Source organism: Callithrix jacchus, chromosome 4 (genome assembly GCF_049354715.1).
Source record: "Callithrix jacchus isolate 240 chromosome 4, calJac240_pri, whole genome shotgun sequence".
Classification (NCBI taxonomy): Eukaryota; Metazoa; Chordata; class Mammalia; order Primates; family Cebidae; genus Callithrix; species Callithrix jacchus.
In genome coordinates this window covers 4,902,936-4,919,373 of record NC_133505.1, presented here as the reverse complement: position 1 = coordinate 4,919,373, position 16,438 = coordinate 4,902,936, and the positions used below count along the sequence as shown (strand labels likewise).

The 16,438-nt window shown below is 42.2% G+C and overlaps 2 protein-coding genes across 2 annotated transcripts in view; one reads left to right on the top strand and one right to left on the bottom strand.

Moving 5' to 3' along the window:
* Window positions 1–13,612, top strand: part of SLC17A4 (solute carrier family 17 member 4) — a 28,916-nt gene extending 15,304 nt beyond the window's left edge. The window contains exons 3-12 of the mRNA XM_002746161.7: window positions 248–453; window positions 1,316–1,549; window positions 1,633–1,720; window positions 2,183–2,269; window positions 4,499–4,617; window positions 4,737–4,898; window positions 8,338–8,470; window positions 8,552–8,699; window positions 9,628–9,718; window positions 10,765–13,612. Coding sequence (XP_002746207.3) covers window positions 248–453; window positions 1,316–1,549; window positions 1,633–1,720; window positions 2,183–2,269; window positions 4,499–4,617; window positions 4,737–4,898; window positions 8,338–8,470; window positions 8,552–8,699; window positions 9,628–9,718; window positions 10,765–10,899 — 1,403 coding nt within the window. The 3' untranslated portion in view covers window positions 10,900–13,612. The remainder of the gene's footprint in view (window positions 1–247; window positions 454–1,315; window positions 1,550–1,632; window positions 1,721–2,182; window positions 2,270–4,498; window positions 4,618–4,736; window positions 4,899–8,337; window positions 8,471–8,551; window positions 8,700–9,627; window positions 9,719–10,764) is intronic.
* Window positions 1–16,438, bottom strand: part of CARMIL1 (capping protein regulator and myosin 1 linker 1) — a 468,543-nt gene that overhangs the window by 442,285 nt on the left and 9,820 nt on the right. The window contains exon 2 of the mRNA XM_078368170.1: window positions 13,758–13,912. The gene's annotated coding sequence lies outside the window, so the exon portion shown is untranslated. The remainder of the gene's footprint in view (window positions 1–13,757; window positions 13,913–16,438) is intronic.

Genomic DNA, 16,438 nt, shown 5'->3' with positions numbered 1-16,438 from the left:
CATCCCAGAATCCTGCCTGAAAAGCTCTCCCTTAATGCTTGTTCTGACCAGCTCCACACATTCTTCAAGTCTCTGTTTGAGGAATGCTTCTGAAGGAGCCACCTCCCCCATTACCTTTCAGGGGCACAGATGTCCACTACACACCTCCAGAGGAGTGTCTGGTCTCCCTATATTTCTGCATTCCAGACTTAGGAAGAGTGGGAGAAAAGCATTCTGACTGTGACTTTGCATGCCCTTCTCCTCTCAGGCTTTTGTTCAATGCGACATGGACTGGCTTTCATCTTGCAGCTGTGTAATTTTTCAATTTGCACACAACAAATGAATTTGAGCATTGCCATCCCGGCTATGGTGAACAACACAGCCCCTCCCAGCCAGCCCAATGCCTCTGCAGAATGGCCCTCCACTGACACCCAGGACTACTGGAATGAAACTCTAAAAGAATTTAAAGCAATGGTAAGTTTAATGAGACTCTGAACTCTTTCTTTGATTCAAATAATTTGACTTAAAGAGTTATCTTATAGAAAGAGTGAGATTCATTTATCCGCTAAGATCTACTGAACATGTACCATGTGTCAGGAATGGCACAAGTAGGTAAGTATCAGGCCGAGCATGGTGGCTCACACCTGTAATCCTAGCACTTTGGGAGGCCAAGACATCTTTACTAAAAATATGACAATCAGTCAGTCATGGTGGTAGGCATCTGTAATCCCAGCTACTCCGGAGGCTGAGGCGGGAGAATTGCTTGAACTGTGGAGGTGGAAGTTGCAGTGAGGCAGAGATCGTGCCACTGCACTCCAGCCTGGGCGACAGAGTGAGACTCTGTCTTAAAAAAGAAAAGAAAAGAAAAAAAAATAAAGACTACAGGAAGTATCTAAGGGGATTGCACCCCTACTTAGTGTCTATGAGTGTAACCAGAGACTAAGATAGAATAAAGGAAACATTTTACCATTTAATGGACATAAATTCTACCTCTACAATGATGAAAATCACTACAAAATATGTTTCACAGATTTGTCTGCTTTCTCTTCCTTCCACATATTTTATTACCTTGCTTATGATGCATTTTTCTTTCTAGCCTTTGTTTCTTTACAGGCTCTCTTATATTTTTACTTTTTGGTTAATTGTGTCAGCGTGTACAGAAACAGTAGGTTGGGCATATATTTAGGGGTTTTAAATACATGATACTGATACACTGGAGGAACTGGAGAGATGTAAAAGGAAAGAACTGCCAATTATTTTTTGCCTCTCAAGTCCAGAAAATAAAAACTGTCAATTCTTCAGCTAAAGACAAACAGTAACTCTCTTTGTCATCTAGGCCCCTGCGTATGACTGGAGTCCTGAAATCCAGGGAGTCATCCTCAGCTCCCTCAACTATGGCTCATTCTTGGCTCCAATCCCCAGTGGCTATGTGGCTGGAGTATTTGGAGCAAAGTATGTGGTTGGTGCCGGCTTGTTTGTTTCCTCAGTCCTGACCCTCTTCATTCCACTGGCAGCTAATGCCGGAGTGGCCTTGCTCATTGTCCTCCGGATTATACAAGGCATAGCCCAGGTACCAAGATATTTTCCAGGTATGAGTGGAATATAGGTTCCAGAATGACCTCAGATCTCCAAGAATGGAATTTCCCCCCCCAGGTTATGGTATTAACTGGTCAGTATTCAATTTGGGTCAAATGGGCTCCCCCACTGGAAAGGAGTCAACTCACCACCATTGCTGGATCAGGTAACTGATACCTTAATCCCCACCTTATATACACTGTCCTAGAGAACTCCGCAAAGTCCTCTCAACAGAACCAAGATCTTATGTATCAATCTCTCTATCTTCCTAGTCCTTGCTTTAAAGCACTACCCTATGCTGCCTTTCTTGATCATAACTGAATGACCTGAATGCTCACTATGCACCAAATATTCTTGTGTTTTGCACATATTTTCATCTTATCCTCAAAACAATTTTATAAGTCAGCTATATATAATTACTTCCATTTCACACATAAGGAATTTCAGATAAAAATAGACTAATAACTTGTCCAACATCACATAGTTACCAAGTGAAGGAGCAGGATTTGAACCTAGATAGTTTGGCTTAAAGCTCATACCATCAATCACTGCAACTCGGCACTGAAGAAAGCACATAGAACCCCAAGATGGGTCCTCTCACCAGAACATCTTTGCCTCCTCTGTTTAGGGTCAATGCTGGGGTCCTTCATTGTTCTACTTGTTGGTGGTCTCCTCTCCCAGACCATAGGATGGCCTTACGTCTTCTATATTTTTGGTGAGTGTGCTTTCCAAATCTCAAATTTTTATGACAGAGAATTCTGTGATACAATTTATCTATGGTTAACTAAATCCTAATAGATATGGATATTGATATAGCTCAAGCTGGTAGTGTTCAGAGCCAACTATGTTTAACATTTATGTTTCAGCAGCCTGAGTTTATAGTTAGAATAATCTTATGACATTAGAGGCGTCATAACATTCCTTACTGCTTATAAATTTGACCTATAAAGGACCTCAGAGTAAACAATTTCATAAGATGTTGAAAATGTTATCTTAGGGTGAGCGCAGTGGCTCAAGCCTATAAACCCAGCACTTTGGGAGGCTGAGATGGGTGGATCACATGAGGTCAGGAGTTTGAGAGCAGCTTGGCCAACATGGTGAAACCCCATCTTTACTAGAAATACAAAAATTAGCTGGGCATGATGGTGTACGCCTGTAATCCCAGCTACTCAGGAGGCTGAGGTGAGAGAATTGTTTGAACCCAGGAGGCGGTGGTTGCAGTGTGCTGAGATCATACCACTGCACTCCAGCATGGGTGACAGAGTAAGACCTTGTCTCAAGAAAAAAGAAAATGTTATTTTAGTCATACTGCATTTTAGTCATGCTTTTTAATTTAACATATTCTTTTAAATTTCTCCAGTTACTATTATGGCAAAAACCACAATAACTTTTGAACCAACTTAATATTATAGCCAGAAAATTGTGTGGCTGTGACTTAATCATAGGTAAAATACTAATTAGAGTAGAGAATCAACCAGTGGAGCCTGCAGAACAGGGCAGATGATGTGAGGTTCAGGAGTGGACATAATACACAGACAGACGCTGCAGAAAGGTTCCAGTGACACATGGGAAGTTCCAGAGGCAGTATTTTGCTACATTACAGTTTTACTTTCATGGAGCTGTGGTTGGAACCCACCTAGCTGCTGTCAGCAAAAGTTTAATTTTTGAAACATTCCCCAAAATCCCACCCCTAAATTGTTTATGGTAATTCCTTCTAGTCCCAGTAGAAGGGCTTCTGTAACATCATGTCCATATATTCACCAAAAAACATATGTAATGATTCCTCACCACAGCACACCAACCTTCAAAGTTCCTATTATGAAAGTTTTGGAAGGGCAGGTTACAAAAATTTTTCAAACAATGAGAAAATCTTACTGTGCTTATGGTTTTGAGAAACAGTAAGGAACATATACACATAGAAACCCATTTCATATTTGTTGAATAAATATTAACATCCTCCAACCACAATGGGCAACATTATAATTTTCATATCTATCCCTCTCCACTCGATTGATTTCCTTGATGGCAAAATTGTGTCTTTGTCATTTTATATTCTCTAAGTTTAGCAACATGCCTGGTGTATGGCGGCTGCTGTCTGATGTCTGTGAAGGAATTTGTAAATGACATGCTAGCCAGATAAAGAGAGCTCATAAGATTTCTTAAGATCGTGAAAAGGGAATCCGAAGATGGGCCATATTTCCACTCAGTACCGATAATGTTAAATTCTCAGCTCTGTAATAATATATGTATTAGGAAAAATTTCTTTGCTGAGGATTAATTTCATTTCCTGTCTAGTAATTGGGTCATCAATTTCACCTAATAATGTACTGATGCTCACTCTTACGTGCTTTGAGGAAGATAAGAGATAGACTCGGAAAGGTTTAGTGACGAAAGGAACTCTGCAAACATGACTAGCAGGAGGGATGCCGACTGGTACATGAACAGTGAGGGCATTTTCAAGCATGTGGGGCAAACACGGTGCTAACTTGTAACGGTGTGTGCTATAGCTTTAATAATTGTGTATTTCAAAACCTCCCAAAATTCAGTGGCTTAAAACAATAATCATTTATTCCCGTGGTTCTTTGTGGGACAGCTGGCCAGCTCCACTCTCTGTGTCTGTCATCTGCCTTGGACAATGGAGGGGATTGAGCATGGTCTTCCAATAGTATTGGGCAAGATCCAAGAGGACAAATTTTAGAAAACATGCTTTTTAATGCTTAGGCTTGAAACTCCTCCATGCCATTGGCAAAAGCAAGTTGTATGGCCCAGACCAAAGTCGAGTGGTGAGAAGTACCCTCCCCCTGTGATAGGGCCATGCAAGGGATAGACGGCAGAAAGATGGAGTACTGAGGCCAGTCATTCTGTCAACCACAGGATTCATCTTAGTGTCAGACTGAAAGAAGAACTTCATCAATCCAGCGCTAACTGGATCCTCTTTTCCCAGGACGAATTGGCTGTGCCTGTTGTCTTCTCTGGTTTCCTCTCATTTATGATGATCCTGTGAATCATCCCTTTATCAGTGCTGGTGAGAAGAGATACATTGTGTGTTCATTGGCTCAGCAGGTACATTGAGGAATTCCTCTGACATTTCTCTGTGTCCCTCTAGATGTCTCAGAGATGAAGAGTGCGGTAGAGAGAGCTGTCTTCTGATGGAGGGGACATTGATGTGTGCTTTCTTCCAGGATTGTTCACCAGGCTGGTCTCTTCCCATTAGGGCTATGATCAAATCCTTACCACTCTGGGCCATTTTAGTCTCTTATTTCTGTGAATACTGGCTTTTTTATACCATTATGGCATACACACCGACGTACATCAGCTCGGTACTTCAAGCAAACCTTAGAGATGTAAGTACAGAGAAAGCTCATGCTGATCTTCTGTTTGCTTAAATGCTGAAATAAATAGAGCTCATATATAATCCTGTCTCACCATGGTCACAAAATCAGGGGATTAGGACCAGGACCTCCACAGAGGAAATGCAATCTAGTTAATTTGGATTCTGATTGATTTCAATGTGGTTTACTACTTTACTGCAGCAGGATGATACACATGGTTCTAGGTCAGCTTGATATTCATATACTAACATATTTTAAGATCCCTGTGCAAAAATTTCACACTCAATCCAATCAAAATTTGCAAACAAGATGCTCTGCCGGCAGCATAAATAATAAAGATTAACAAAACAAAATTTTGCCTTTGAGAAAATTGTGACAGAGAAACATAAACAACATATGCTGAAAATAAGACATTAATAGGACATAAAGTCCCAAATAAGACTTATAAAAATTTGTGGAAGAATGTTTGTTTCAAAAAATCATTTTTATTCAGGTATAACATATAGAAAGAAAAGTGCATATATGTGTACAGCTCTCTGAATTTTCATGAAAGAAACAGATGTTCTGATTGGCTGACGGGAGCCTTTCTATTTCTGCTAGTTGGATGTCTTAAAAGTGGCTAAGAGTATATCAGATTTCATAACCTGTTAGTGACAGTTAAGAGAGCCATTGTTACTCTTTTATTCTCACTCTGTTCTCAGGAAGAAGCCCTCTCATATTGATTGGGTTCCTCTGGTGAAAATATGCTAACTAGCCAACAGAGAGCTGACCTTCTTAGCAGTAGTCAGCATCTGCATGCAAGCAGGCTGCAGGCACTGAGATCAGAAAGCCCCAGGAGGGAGTGGCTCCTGGTCTTTTCAAAGAGGAGGAGTGTCAGCAGCAGGCAATTAAACCAGAACCTTAATCCAGGGGATCAGAGGACCAGAGAGGCAAGATGCCAGTGCTGGGCGACAGACTTCCTGAGGCTGGCTGTTGGGAATGATTTGTCTCTGGTGTAGGGCTGGGTGGGCTTGTCCCTCAGAGACCAATGCTGAGGAAGAGGAAGGTGGGAGAATGAATGGAAAAGACAAATTGTGTCCAGAAAGCAGAGATTCCCAGGCTAGGAAGTCAAGAGACCCGGATTCTCATTGCCCTCAGGGTATTTTCTCACTAAGTAATGTAACCTGGACAGCCTTGGCTTACTCATCTGCAAAATGAGCTACTCAAGCCAGGTGAGAGCTAAATCCTTTCCATTGTTTGGAGTATATACAACAGAGGAGTCTCTCTTTCATAGCGTTTTATTTTATACAGTTTTAATTTAGAAGTTTAATTGATAATAAGGTTCAACATTTTAAAAACTATATTCAAAAATAGAGTGGGCTGGGCACAGTGGCTCATGTCTGTAATCCCAGCACTTTGGGAGGCCAAGGCAGGTGGATCATCTGAGGTCAGGTGTTTGAGACCAGCCTGGCTAACATGATGAAAGCCCCATCTCTACTAAAAATTTACAAAAATTAGCTGGGCATGGTGGCGGGTGCCTGTAGCTCCAGCTACTCTGGAGGCTCAGGTATGAGAATTGCTTGAGCTGTGGAGGCAGAGGTTGCAGTGAGCTGAGATAGTGCCATTGCACTCTAGCCTGGGTGACAAGAGTGAAACTGTCTAAAAAAAAAAAAAAAAAAAGAGTGAAAAATCTTTCTTTCCTTACTTTTCCTAATCTGCCCTTTTCTCCCAGCCCATTCCGATGATAACTCTGTAAATTTGTTTTTTCCTTTTCTTTTCCCTTTTGAAATAGCTCTTGCTCTGTTGCCAGGCTGGAGCGCAGTGGTGCAATCCTGGGTCACTAAAGCTTCAACTTCCTAGGCTCAAGCAATCCTTTGACCTCAGTCTCCTGAGTAGCTGGGACCACAGGTGTATACCACCATGCCTGGCTAAGTTATTTATTTTTTTTGTGGAGATGAGGTCTTGCTGTATTGCCCGGGCTGGTCTCAAACTCCTGAGCTCAAGTGATCCTCTCACCTCAACCTCCCAAAGTGCTGTGATTACAGGTGTGAGCCACCATGCCTGGCCTAATTCCTTATATATTCTTTCCTTATGAGAATGCAAGCATACATGAATGTATATTCTTATTTTCCCAACTTTTTAAAATACAAAAGAGTATACTCTGAATATGCCGCCATGCTTAGGTACTGGGTTTTTGCCGGTTACTATGTCATGGGAATCTTTTCATATCAGTACATGAGAACCTTGCTGAGCAGCATTTGCATTGTTTTTCATCTTTGAGCGACGCTACAGTGAAAACCTTGTTCATTTGTCATACATTTGTGCAACTCTCTGTGGGAAAAAATTCTGCATATGAGATTATTGAATCAAAGGGTAAATGCACTACACACTTTGAGATTTGTTGTCAAATTGCCCTCAATAGAGCACCAGTAATATTTGTGAGAACCTGATTCTCCACAGTGTTAGCACAGAGCATGCAAACAAAAAGTCGGGGGTGGGGGATGGTTTTGCCAATTTGATCCATGAAAAATAGTATCTCACCATAGTTTTATTTTGTATTTCTTTCATTATGAGTAAGGTTGGAAACCTTTTAACATGTTTAGGAGCCACTTATTTTTCTTTTTTCTGTAACTTGTCTGTTGTTATTTTTTGCCTATTTTTCTACTGGGTCTGGGTCTTGTATTTTATTTTATTTTTGCTGAAATGGAGTTTATGGTTCACCTAGTCATAGATTTGTCAGCTCGCGATTTCACTTCATGAGAGCACCACGGAGGGGGTGACAGTGCAGGTCACCGGTCCCTTGTTTCCTGCTTCAGAAACAGCTGACATGCAAATCAAATGACATCACTGTAAGATGTTTAGTGATGACGTCAAAGCCCACAGAGTCGGCACATGTAAAAACCTCAGGAGTCCAGGGAAAATGTGCATTGCTCCCCAGAAACGGCCTCACTGTGCAGTGTTGAAGGGAGAGGGTCCCTTCACAGGGCCCCAAGATGCAGGAGCAATGGGGCTGCAGCTCTGAATAAAGATGCCCTTTCCACCTGCAGGTTCCACGACACCTCACAGGCAACTTCGGTGATCTCACCTGAGCTAGGAATTCGGTTTTTTGATGTTGATTCTCTTTGAGCCGTTGCATGAGCTTTAAAATGTGATGTGGAGACTTTGCTATACTGGTATTTCTTTTTTTGTTGTTTGTTTTTTATTTTTATTTTTTAAGTCTTTTTTTTAATTTATAAATTTCTTTTCACGTGATGTTTATATATAAGGAGAGCATTAGTTTTTTTTTTGCAAGCTGTGCTATAAACATATATATACTGAAACTATATTGCCTCATTCCAGCAACATGGTATTTGTATTAAAAGTGATGCATATATAAAGAAAAGCTCTAAATGTGGACAGTCTGTCCAAGGCTGTCTTTGTCATGGTGGGGGTGGTAAGGGCACATGCACCTGACCTAGTCTCTGGTCCTCAGAGTGGGATCCTGTCTGCCTTGCCGTTTGTTGTTGGATGTATCTGCATTATCCTTGGAGGTCTATTGGCAGACTTTCTTCTCTCCAGAAAAATCCTCAGACTCATCACCATCAGGAAACTCTTCACTGCCATTGGTAAGGGCGAGGGTGGACACGGGTGAATGTGGGAAGCTCAGAGCAGCCTCCAATTTTACTCTGTTTATCCTCCAACCCCAGGGGTTCTCTTTCCATCTGTGATCCTCGTGTGTCTGCCCTGGGTCAGATCCAGCCACAGCATGACCATGACCTTCTTGGTGCTGTCTTCTGCCATCAGCAGCTTCTGTGAATCAGGAGCCCTTCTTAACTTCTTGGATATTGCTCCTCGGTAGGGACCTCTTTTGCCTCATCCTCTCAGAAACTCAGTTCAAGTCTGTCAGCCCTAAACCTGCTCTGATGCACAAGTAAAATGTGGCAGGTACAACAGGTCACAGGAAGTGTCAGCACCAGCTCTACACCCTGCATCTAAATAATCCCTGGAAGGGATGCAAAGCTGGTCAACGATTGTGAACTTAGTTTTTCCAGGTATGCACAAGAGGAGTCAGTGGCCATGCTCACAATCAACTGAGGGAGACTCACACACATCTCTCTCTGTTGAGGATTGCAGCAGTTGCCCAGGGTGGGATCACTGAAAGAATTCTTGAGAGTCCATAGGGTATGCTCATGAAAATCTTCTTTAATAAAGACAAAGGACACAGGATTGCAGGAGAAAGATCTGTCTCTGATATAGTAGAAACAGAGTTGACTGAGACTTCCAGACATAGCTCCCAGGGTCCTGTTTCAGTCAACAGGACCTCCTTCATCTTCAGATAATCAGCCACCAAGAAATGTCGTCTCAGGGGAGCCGACGTCTCATCCGATGAGGGTCTTTTATACCCACGGAAGGCATAAGAGTTACAAGATCAGATTCAACAGTAGAAGCCAAAACAACAACAACAAAAACCTCATAAGCCAGGTGCAGACCATCCATGTGACCATCTTGCATAAACAATGTTGACAAGTTCATAGAGGTTACCCCCTTGGGAGTACCAATCCCTAACACAGGATTATACTAATAATCAATCAGTACATTTTATTCCAGTTTCACCAAGGCTTACACAATTCCAGCCATCCCCAGAGATAAGTACAGAGTTGCAAAAGACCAGCTGAGACTAACCCTTTGTTTGCACAGCACTGTTTCCCTCCCTCTCTCAGGTACTGAGACTTTCAAACACAGGTACACTCGGGTATGGTAGAGGACCATCTCTCTCTCTCAGGTACACTGGCTTTCTCAAAGGACTATTGCAAGTCTTTGCACACATAGCTGGAGCCATCTCTCCCACTGTGGCTGGCTTTTTCATCAATCAGGTGAGGTCAACTGTTCTGATGAATATTCATAAGAGAAACCTATAGAAGGGTGGTGTTTTCACATTTGCCCAGCCTTCTATCCTAGAAGATGCATTTAAAGTAGTCAAAATAAACCAACTTACATGATGACTTAAGCATTTCCTAAGAATCTTATTGGTATAAACTTTAGATGAATAAAGAAGTATATGGCATTCTTGTTTTCTGCCATATAATTCATTTACCTGTGAAAAGCACTTACTGCCATATACCATTCACTTACTGGTGAAAAACCACATGGAAGTTAAAGGATGACTTTCCTGTGGTTTTGCACCAGTAAGTCAGAACAATAAACGAATAATAACAAAGGAAGAGTATTCTTTATGAAATCAAGTCCCTTATCTTTTTTGAAGCTTCGATTCCCTTCTAGGCACTAACTAACACACCGTCAGGAAATGGTTGCTTAAAATGCAAATTCTCAAACTGATCTTGTTTCTGCTGTCATTTATTGACTCATTCATTCAATAAATATTTGACATTAGTATGTGCCATGCACTATTTAAGTGAATAAAACACAATTCCTTCCCTTGTGAAACCTATATTGTAGAAAAGAAACAGAAAGAAATCTATGAAAGTAAAATATATATTTAATGGTAGCAAATGCTAAGAAAAGAGGAGAATAGAGCACATAAAAGGGGGTGGATTTTCTACTTTAATTACAGTGATCAAGGAAGGACTCACTGAAAAAGGAACCATTTAAGCAAGGAGTGAAAGGAAGTGACGGTGTGAGACACACAGATTTCTGGGGGAGGAGTGTTCCAGGGAGTGAAAAGGAAGTGAAGGTGTGAGACACATAGATTTCTGGGGGAGGAGTGTTCCAGCCAAGGAGATGCCCAGTGCTCTGGCCTCATGGCAGAAATGTACCTGAGTATTCCAGGACCAACCGGGAAGCCCATGGGAGTCAGAGTGGAGGTGGGGGAGGGAGCAATAGGAGCAGAGCCAAAGCCTTTCTGAAGCAAGAGGGACAAGAACTGGGTTAACGATCATAACTTGTAATTTTCTACCTACAGGATTCAGAGTTTGGTTGGAGAAATGTCTTCTTGCTTTCAGCTGCTGTTAACATATCGGGCCTGGCTTTCTACCTCATCTTCGGCCGAGCAGATGTGCAGGACTGGGCTAAAGAGCAGACAGTCACCCACCTCTGAGCAAACCGTGAGATGTGTTAGATCCTGGTGCTTTGTCGCTCATTGTTTTCCCTCACAGACATTTCCCTTTCTTGCCTGCTTGACTGATAAGCCATTAGCCAGACCCTGACTATGTAATCCTAAAGATTTTTACCAGGCCTAGAGATTTTACAGGGGAAGAAAAAAGGCTATTTAACTGTAAGCTACCAAAAGCATAGGTGTGTTGAGATTTCTATGTGTTCTCCACTCTTCCACTGTTATCCCAGTAAAAGCATCAGGGGCTGGGGACAATTTCTTTCCAAAGCAAAAGAGGAAGCCAGACCTTGGGGCCGAGAACTGAGAATCACAAGGGTGTTGTGCCCAACATGCAGAAGATGAATCCTCTGAGCTGTCATCAAAAGAAACCCCCAAACAACGGAAAGCATAGTGTTTTCCATTGTTGGTGAAAAATGTCAAGGAGGAAAGAACAATAATGGTTCTATCACGACAAGGAAAAAGAACGTGTCTGCACCTAATAGGAGTGAGACAGGACGCTTTAACTCTTCAGACAGCTTGCATTCTGTGGATACCAGCTTTGGAATCAGAGCCGCTTCTGGAATATCTGCACTTCTAGAGTCAGCTTGTGGACAGTTACCGTCTTTCAGGCCATCTTCCTCTGGCCCATATCTGCTTTTTGGCTTGCTGCAGATCTTTGGCATCTCTGTGAATGGACATTGACCAGTGTCTCTTCTAGCCCCTCCAACAGTTCTTCATGTGTCAATGCTGCTGACACTGACCCATGATGTCTGCCTTCATCTGCCCCTCTGACTATTGGAGTCCCACGCAGCATTCGGTAGGATTCAATTCAGTGTGGAACCATTCAGCATTTACCTCCTTAACCTAAAATGTCTTACAAAGATGTGTGTAGGACACACACTGCCTTGACCTCACACCAAATGTCTGAAGAAATGTGTGCAGTGCTTTTGTTAAAGCCCCTATATGGGCAGCATGGGGGATCATAAGATAGCAAAACCATTTCCACACTGAGAGTATTAATGTACACACACCTCGTGAGGATGGCAGAAATGAAAATCATACACAGTATTAAGGAGCATATAACTTTAATCAAAGTATCCAGCAAGTGAATATGTAATAACAAGTGTAGGAATAATGAGTGGTTACATGGCTTATGAAAGTGGATGATAAATGCACTAATCTGAGTGTAAGGGAGGACCACCTCTACAAAGTTTCAGCTGAGTTGGGATCTGGAGGACAATAGTTAACTGGTGTGGGAGGCTGAGGGGAGAACATTCTAGGAACAAAGAACAGCACAAGCAAAAGTTTCATGGCAGGAGGGAGCAACCAGGTATGGCCAGAGTACAGCGAATAATGGAAGTGTGGTTTGTGAGGAGGCTGTGGAAGAATTAAGGTCAGGTGCACACAGGGTTCGGTGGGCTCAGCGAAGTGCATTGGTCTTTATTTTGAAATTGGTGGGAAGTGTCCTGGTTTTCAAAGGCTACTCTGCATATGAGATTAGGTTGAAGTAGGAGGTTATAGCTTAGTCTAGGAGAGATGATGGCCCCTGGCATGAAGGGAATAGACATAGTGAGAGGTGAATGGATTATTTGATTTAGGGAATAAACCTGACAGACCTAATAAGAAATGATAGAGTTGGGCTCAAAGAAGGAGTTCAAAACAAACATGTTTAAGATCATGAGAAGGTCCTAGCGACACAGAAAAGTTGCATATGCACAAAAACACAAAGCACTATTGGAAAGTTCCTGAGAAGGTTGGGACAAGGAGGAATTTTGTGACCAAAGCCCAGTTATGAAAATGATGAGACATGGTGTGAGGACAGCTCCTGCCTTTTCACCTGACGGCCCAAGATCATGTCTTCCTCCACTAGTGTGAGATCCAGGGAGGGTCTCATTTTTATATCTTTCCTCCTACTGGGAAGGGAGGCAGTAAGTGGAGAAAGAAAAAGATCCGAAGTGCTCTCGTCAGACCAGAGGAGAGAGGCCCTGCATGTTTCCTGGCAGGACTATCACCACACTGCACCTCAGCTGCTTCATTTATCACAGTTTCCTCTACACGTCCTGAATGGAAACTCCTAAAGCTCAGGAACCATGACATACATTATTTTGTAACATCTTTAACACAAAGAACAACAGTGTCCTATACAGTAAAAGCTACTGACCCAGTATGAATCAATGAATGAACAGCTCCAGAGTGGAGGGAGAACTCTTAGGGGAGAAATGGATAGGAAGAACAAAGACCACATTTTTATCTCATTCCATTTTTTTTCTGAGCATCAAATCATCTAAACGTATGGATTATCTTTTTTGTTATCTAAAATTAAGATGTTGAGAGATTGGGTCTGCTCCATATAATTTCTCCAGCAGTCATCAAGCCAACCCCAGGCTCTTATCAGTGACAATTAAGGTGCTGTCCACCAGGGCACAAGATCACTTGCTTGTTTCTGAGCCACTCTGTGTCTGCATTTATCCATTGCTTTTCCTTCTGTGGATCCTGTTCTTTCTTTCTGATCTGTCACTTTTAGCTAGTTCTGAAAATGAGTTACATTTCTCCCTGGGCCCACCAGAGAAGGAGCTAACTTGTGCTGTTTCCTCTAAAATGGGCCATCCTTAAATTATGGAAATCTCCTAAAATTTTGCTCTGGCTCACACATATACAATGAGGAACACTAAAAGTTGAAAATTGTGGAAAAAGTCTTTCATTAAATCTTAGAATAAAATTTTATCTTGTGTGTGTTTATTAGTTTAACAATCATTTATAAAGCAACTGATGCAGAGAGGAAGACAGAGATAAACCACCATCCCCATTTAAAATTCAGATATGTTACATGTTACAAACAATGCATGTTAAAAAACGATGCTCACAGGATATGTGGGAGTGTAAAACCGGCTCCTAGGACTCCTCCTACCACCTTCGTCCTGGTGCTGGTGACGGCCCCTCAGCCTCAGCTTCGTGTGCTGGTCCCTCTTCCCTTCAGTAAGAAGGTTGGTCCCAGGCTCTGCAAGTGCTCCGTTTCACACTAAGTTTTGTAAACAAAGAAAAAAATAGTGTACACAGTTGTCACTGGTGAGTCCTTGTACCCGGAGGACATAAGAAAGCTTTTCAGCATTTCAAAAAGATGTTCTGGTCTATTACATTTTTCTCAAGTTGTCTTCCTTTCCTAAGTGATAGATTATCCTATGTATTCTTTTACACATCTCCCCTCTGGATGTAAAAATAAATATGGCTATCTATGCAAGTTTATCATCCTTCCCCTTCCCTATTCTCAACAGTCTTTATGCAAAGGAGCCAAACAATTCTAACATTTTGCCAGGTCCTGGCACATGGTATGAAGCCACCTGTCAGTTGCTCTATATCTATGTGGTATCCTGAGAACAAAACAAATCAAAGTGAAACACAGTGCGTGCCAGTGGGGTTTAACACTCAGGTAGTTTGATATTGCTGTTCTCCCTAGTAAGAATCTGTTTTATCCACAGTCATAGTAAGGCATAGCTTTTGTACTGTTACCAAATTCTTGTTCTTTGTAAACCAACTTGTTACTAAGAAAATGAAAATTTTAAAGCCCTCCTTTGCGGTCCTGCACCCACCACACTTTTTTTTGGACCTTACCCAAAAGTGTCACCAGTCTTTTCAAAGAACAATTTCTGTCATCTGTGTTTACTGGGAGAGTGGACTCTGGCAAGTTAGGCTGAAACTAGGCTTTACCTAGTTAGCAGGTGTCCAGATTAGCTCCTTCGATGTCATATTCTCCAAAACCTGAAAAGGGGGACTGGCCAAGGTTCTAAACTGGGGTGTCAATCCAGGGGTCTATCTAGAGTGACTCCAAGGCCACTGAATGCTTTAATTGGTTGACACAGAAAATTTTAAAGACCGACAGGAGGTTAAAATACTGTCACAGTCCTGAAATTCTTTCCTGCCCATTGCCCATTTGGCTGTGATGGTGTCTGAAGGGAGAAACAGACCTGTGAAGTGACTGAGTCTACTCACAGGTACAAACGTGGAGGGAACATTTCCTACTAGTCACGTGTCTATACTCTGCCTCTGCCTTCGAGGAATAGAACTGTATTGTCTATTTCTCTTTACAAACCCAAACACATTCACCTAAATCTACTGTTAAAATCTATTTACATAGCGAACAAATGTGGATCCTTCCAATTCGTTGAGATGGATCTCAAGTGGGCCTAAATTTAAAATAGAGCCAAGAAGCAATTTTCTGACCAGGTAGGTATCACACACATACTCTCAATTCCCTGAAAACCTGCATCCATTCATATTTGGGACTTCCAGCATTCACCTGAACCAACTAATTGGAGTTCAGCAGCCTCAGTCAATCAATCAGGGTTCAGCTGTATTGACCAACCAGAACTCAGTTTTGCCAACCAATCAGAAATCAACTATGCTGACCAATCTCAACTAAATTTCTTTCAAGCTTTAATTTACATAAATCAACCTGATTAAAGACATAGCTGGGGCCAGACCCAGTGGCTCATCCCTATAATCCCTATAATACCAGCACTTTGGTAAGCCAAGGCAGGTGGATCACTTGAGGTGAGGAGTTAGAGACCAGTGTGGCCAATATGGTGAAACCCCCGTCTCTACTAAAAATACTACTAAAACTACTACTAAAAATACAAAAACTAGCCAAGCATGGTGGCAAGCACTTGTAATCCCAGCTACTAGGGAGGCTGAGGCAGGAGAATCACTTGAACCCTGGATAAGGAGGTTGCAGCAAGCCAAGATCATGCCACTGCACTCCAGCCCTGGTGACAGAGTGAGTCTCTGTCTCCAAAACAAACAAACAAACAAAAAACATGGGTGGGAGGGAAGCTTTGCTGTAAAAAACGGAGCCTGGCTTGGCATGATGGCTTAGTCTTAAATCCCGAAACTTTGAGAGACCTAAGTAGAGGTCTGCTTGAGGCTGAGAGTTTGTGACCAACCTGGGAAACATAAAGATCCCATTTCTATATCAATAATATTAAAAAAAATAGCAGGGCATGGTGGCATGTGCCTAGTCCCAGCTACTCAGGAGGTTGAGGTGTGAGGATCACTTGAGCTCAGAAATTCAAGGCTGCAGTGAGCTGTGATGGTACCACTGCACTCCAGCCTGGGCAACAGAACAAGACTGACTCAAAAATAAAACAAAACAGAAAACTGAGCCTTCCCTTTGTTCTTTGGAATCCACTTTCATTTTGTACCCTGGGTTTCCTCTCCACAGTTTGCAAACAATTCACTGGAATAAAGTCTCTTTCCTCCAAATTCCTATTCAGAAAACTGTTGCTCACATTCTTGGCATCAAAAGTGAGATTTGAAGCCCTGTCCTGAATCAAATCATGGGTGGGTGCCGGCAAGAGCCCCTGGAACTCAGTTGCCTTCTCAGTGGTGCCAGTGGGGAGGAAAGGGTTGGATAAGTCATCTCAAATTCAGACCTCCCATGCTTTGGTTGAAGTCTCAGAGACTTTATTCTTTTCCTGTAGGCCCCTCCATCCAGACTCCAGAGAGGACATTGTTACCTGTTGGCCCCAGTTTGGAGCAGGGGAGCAGTTTC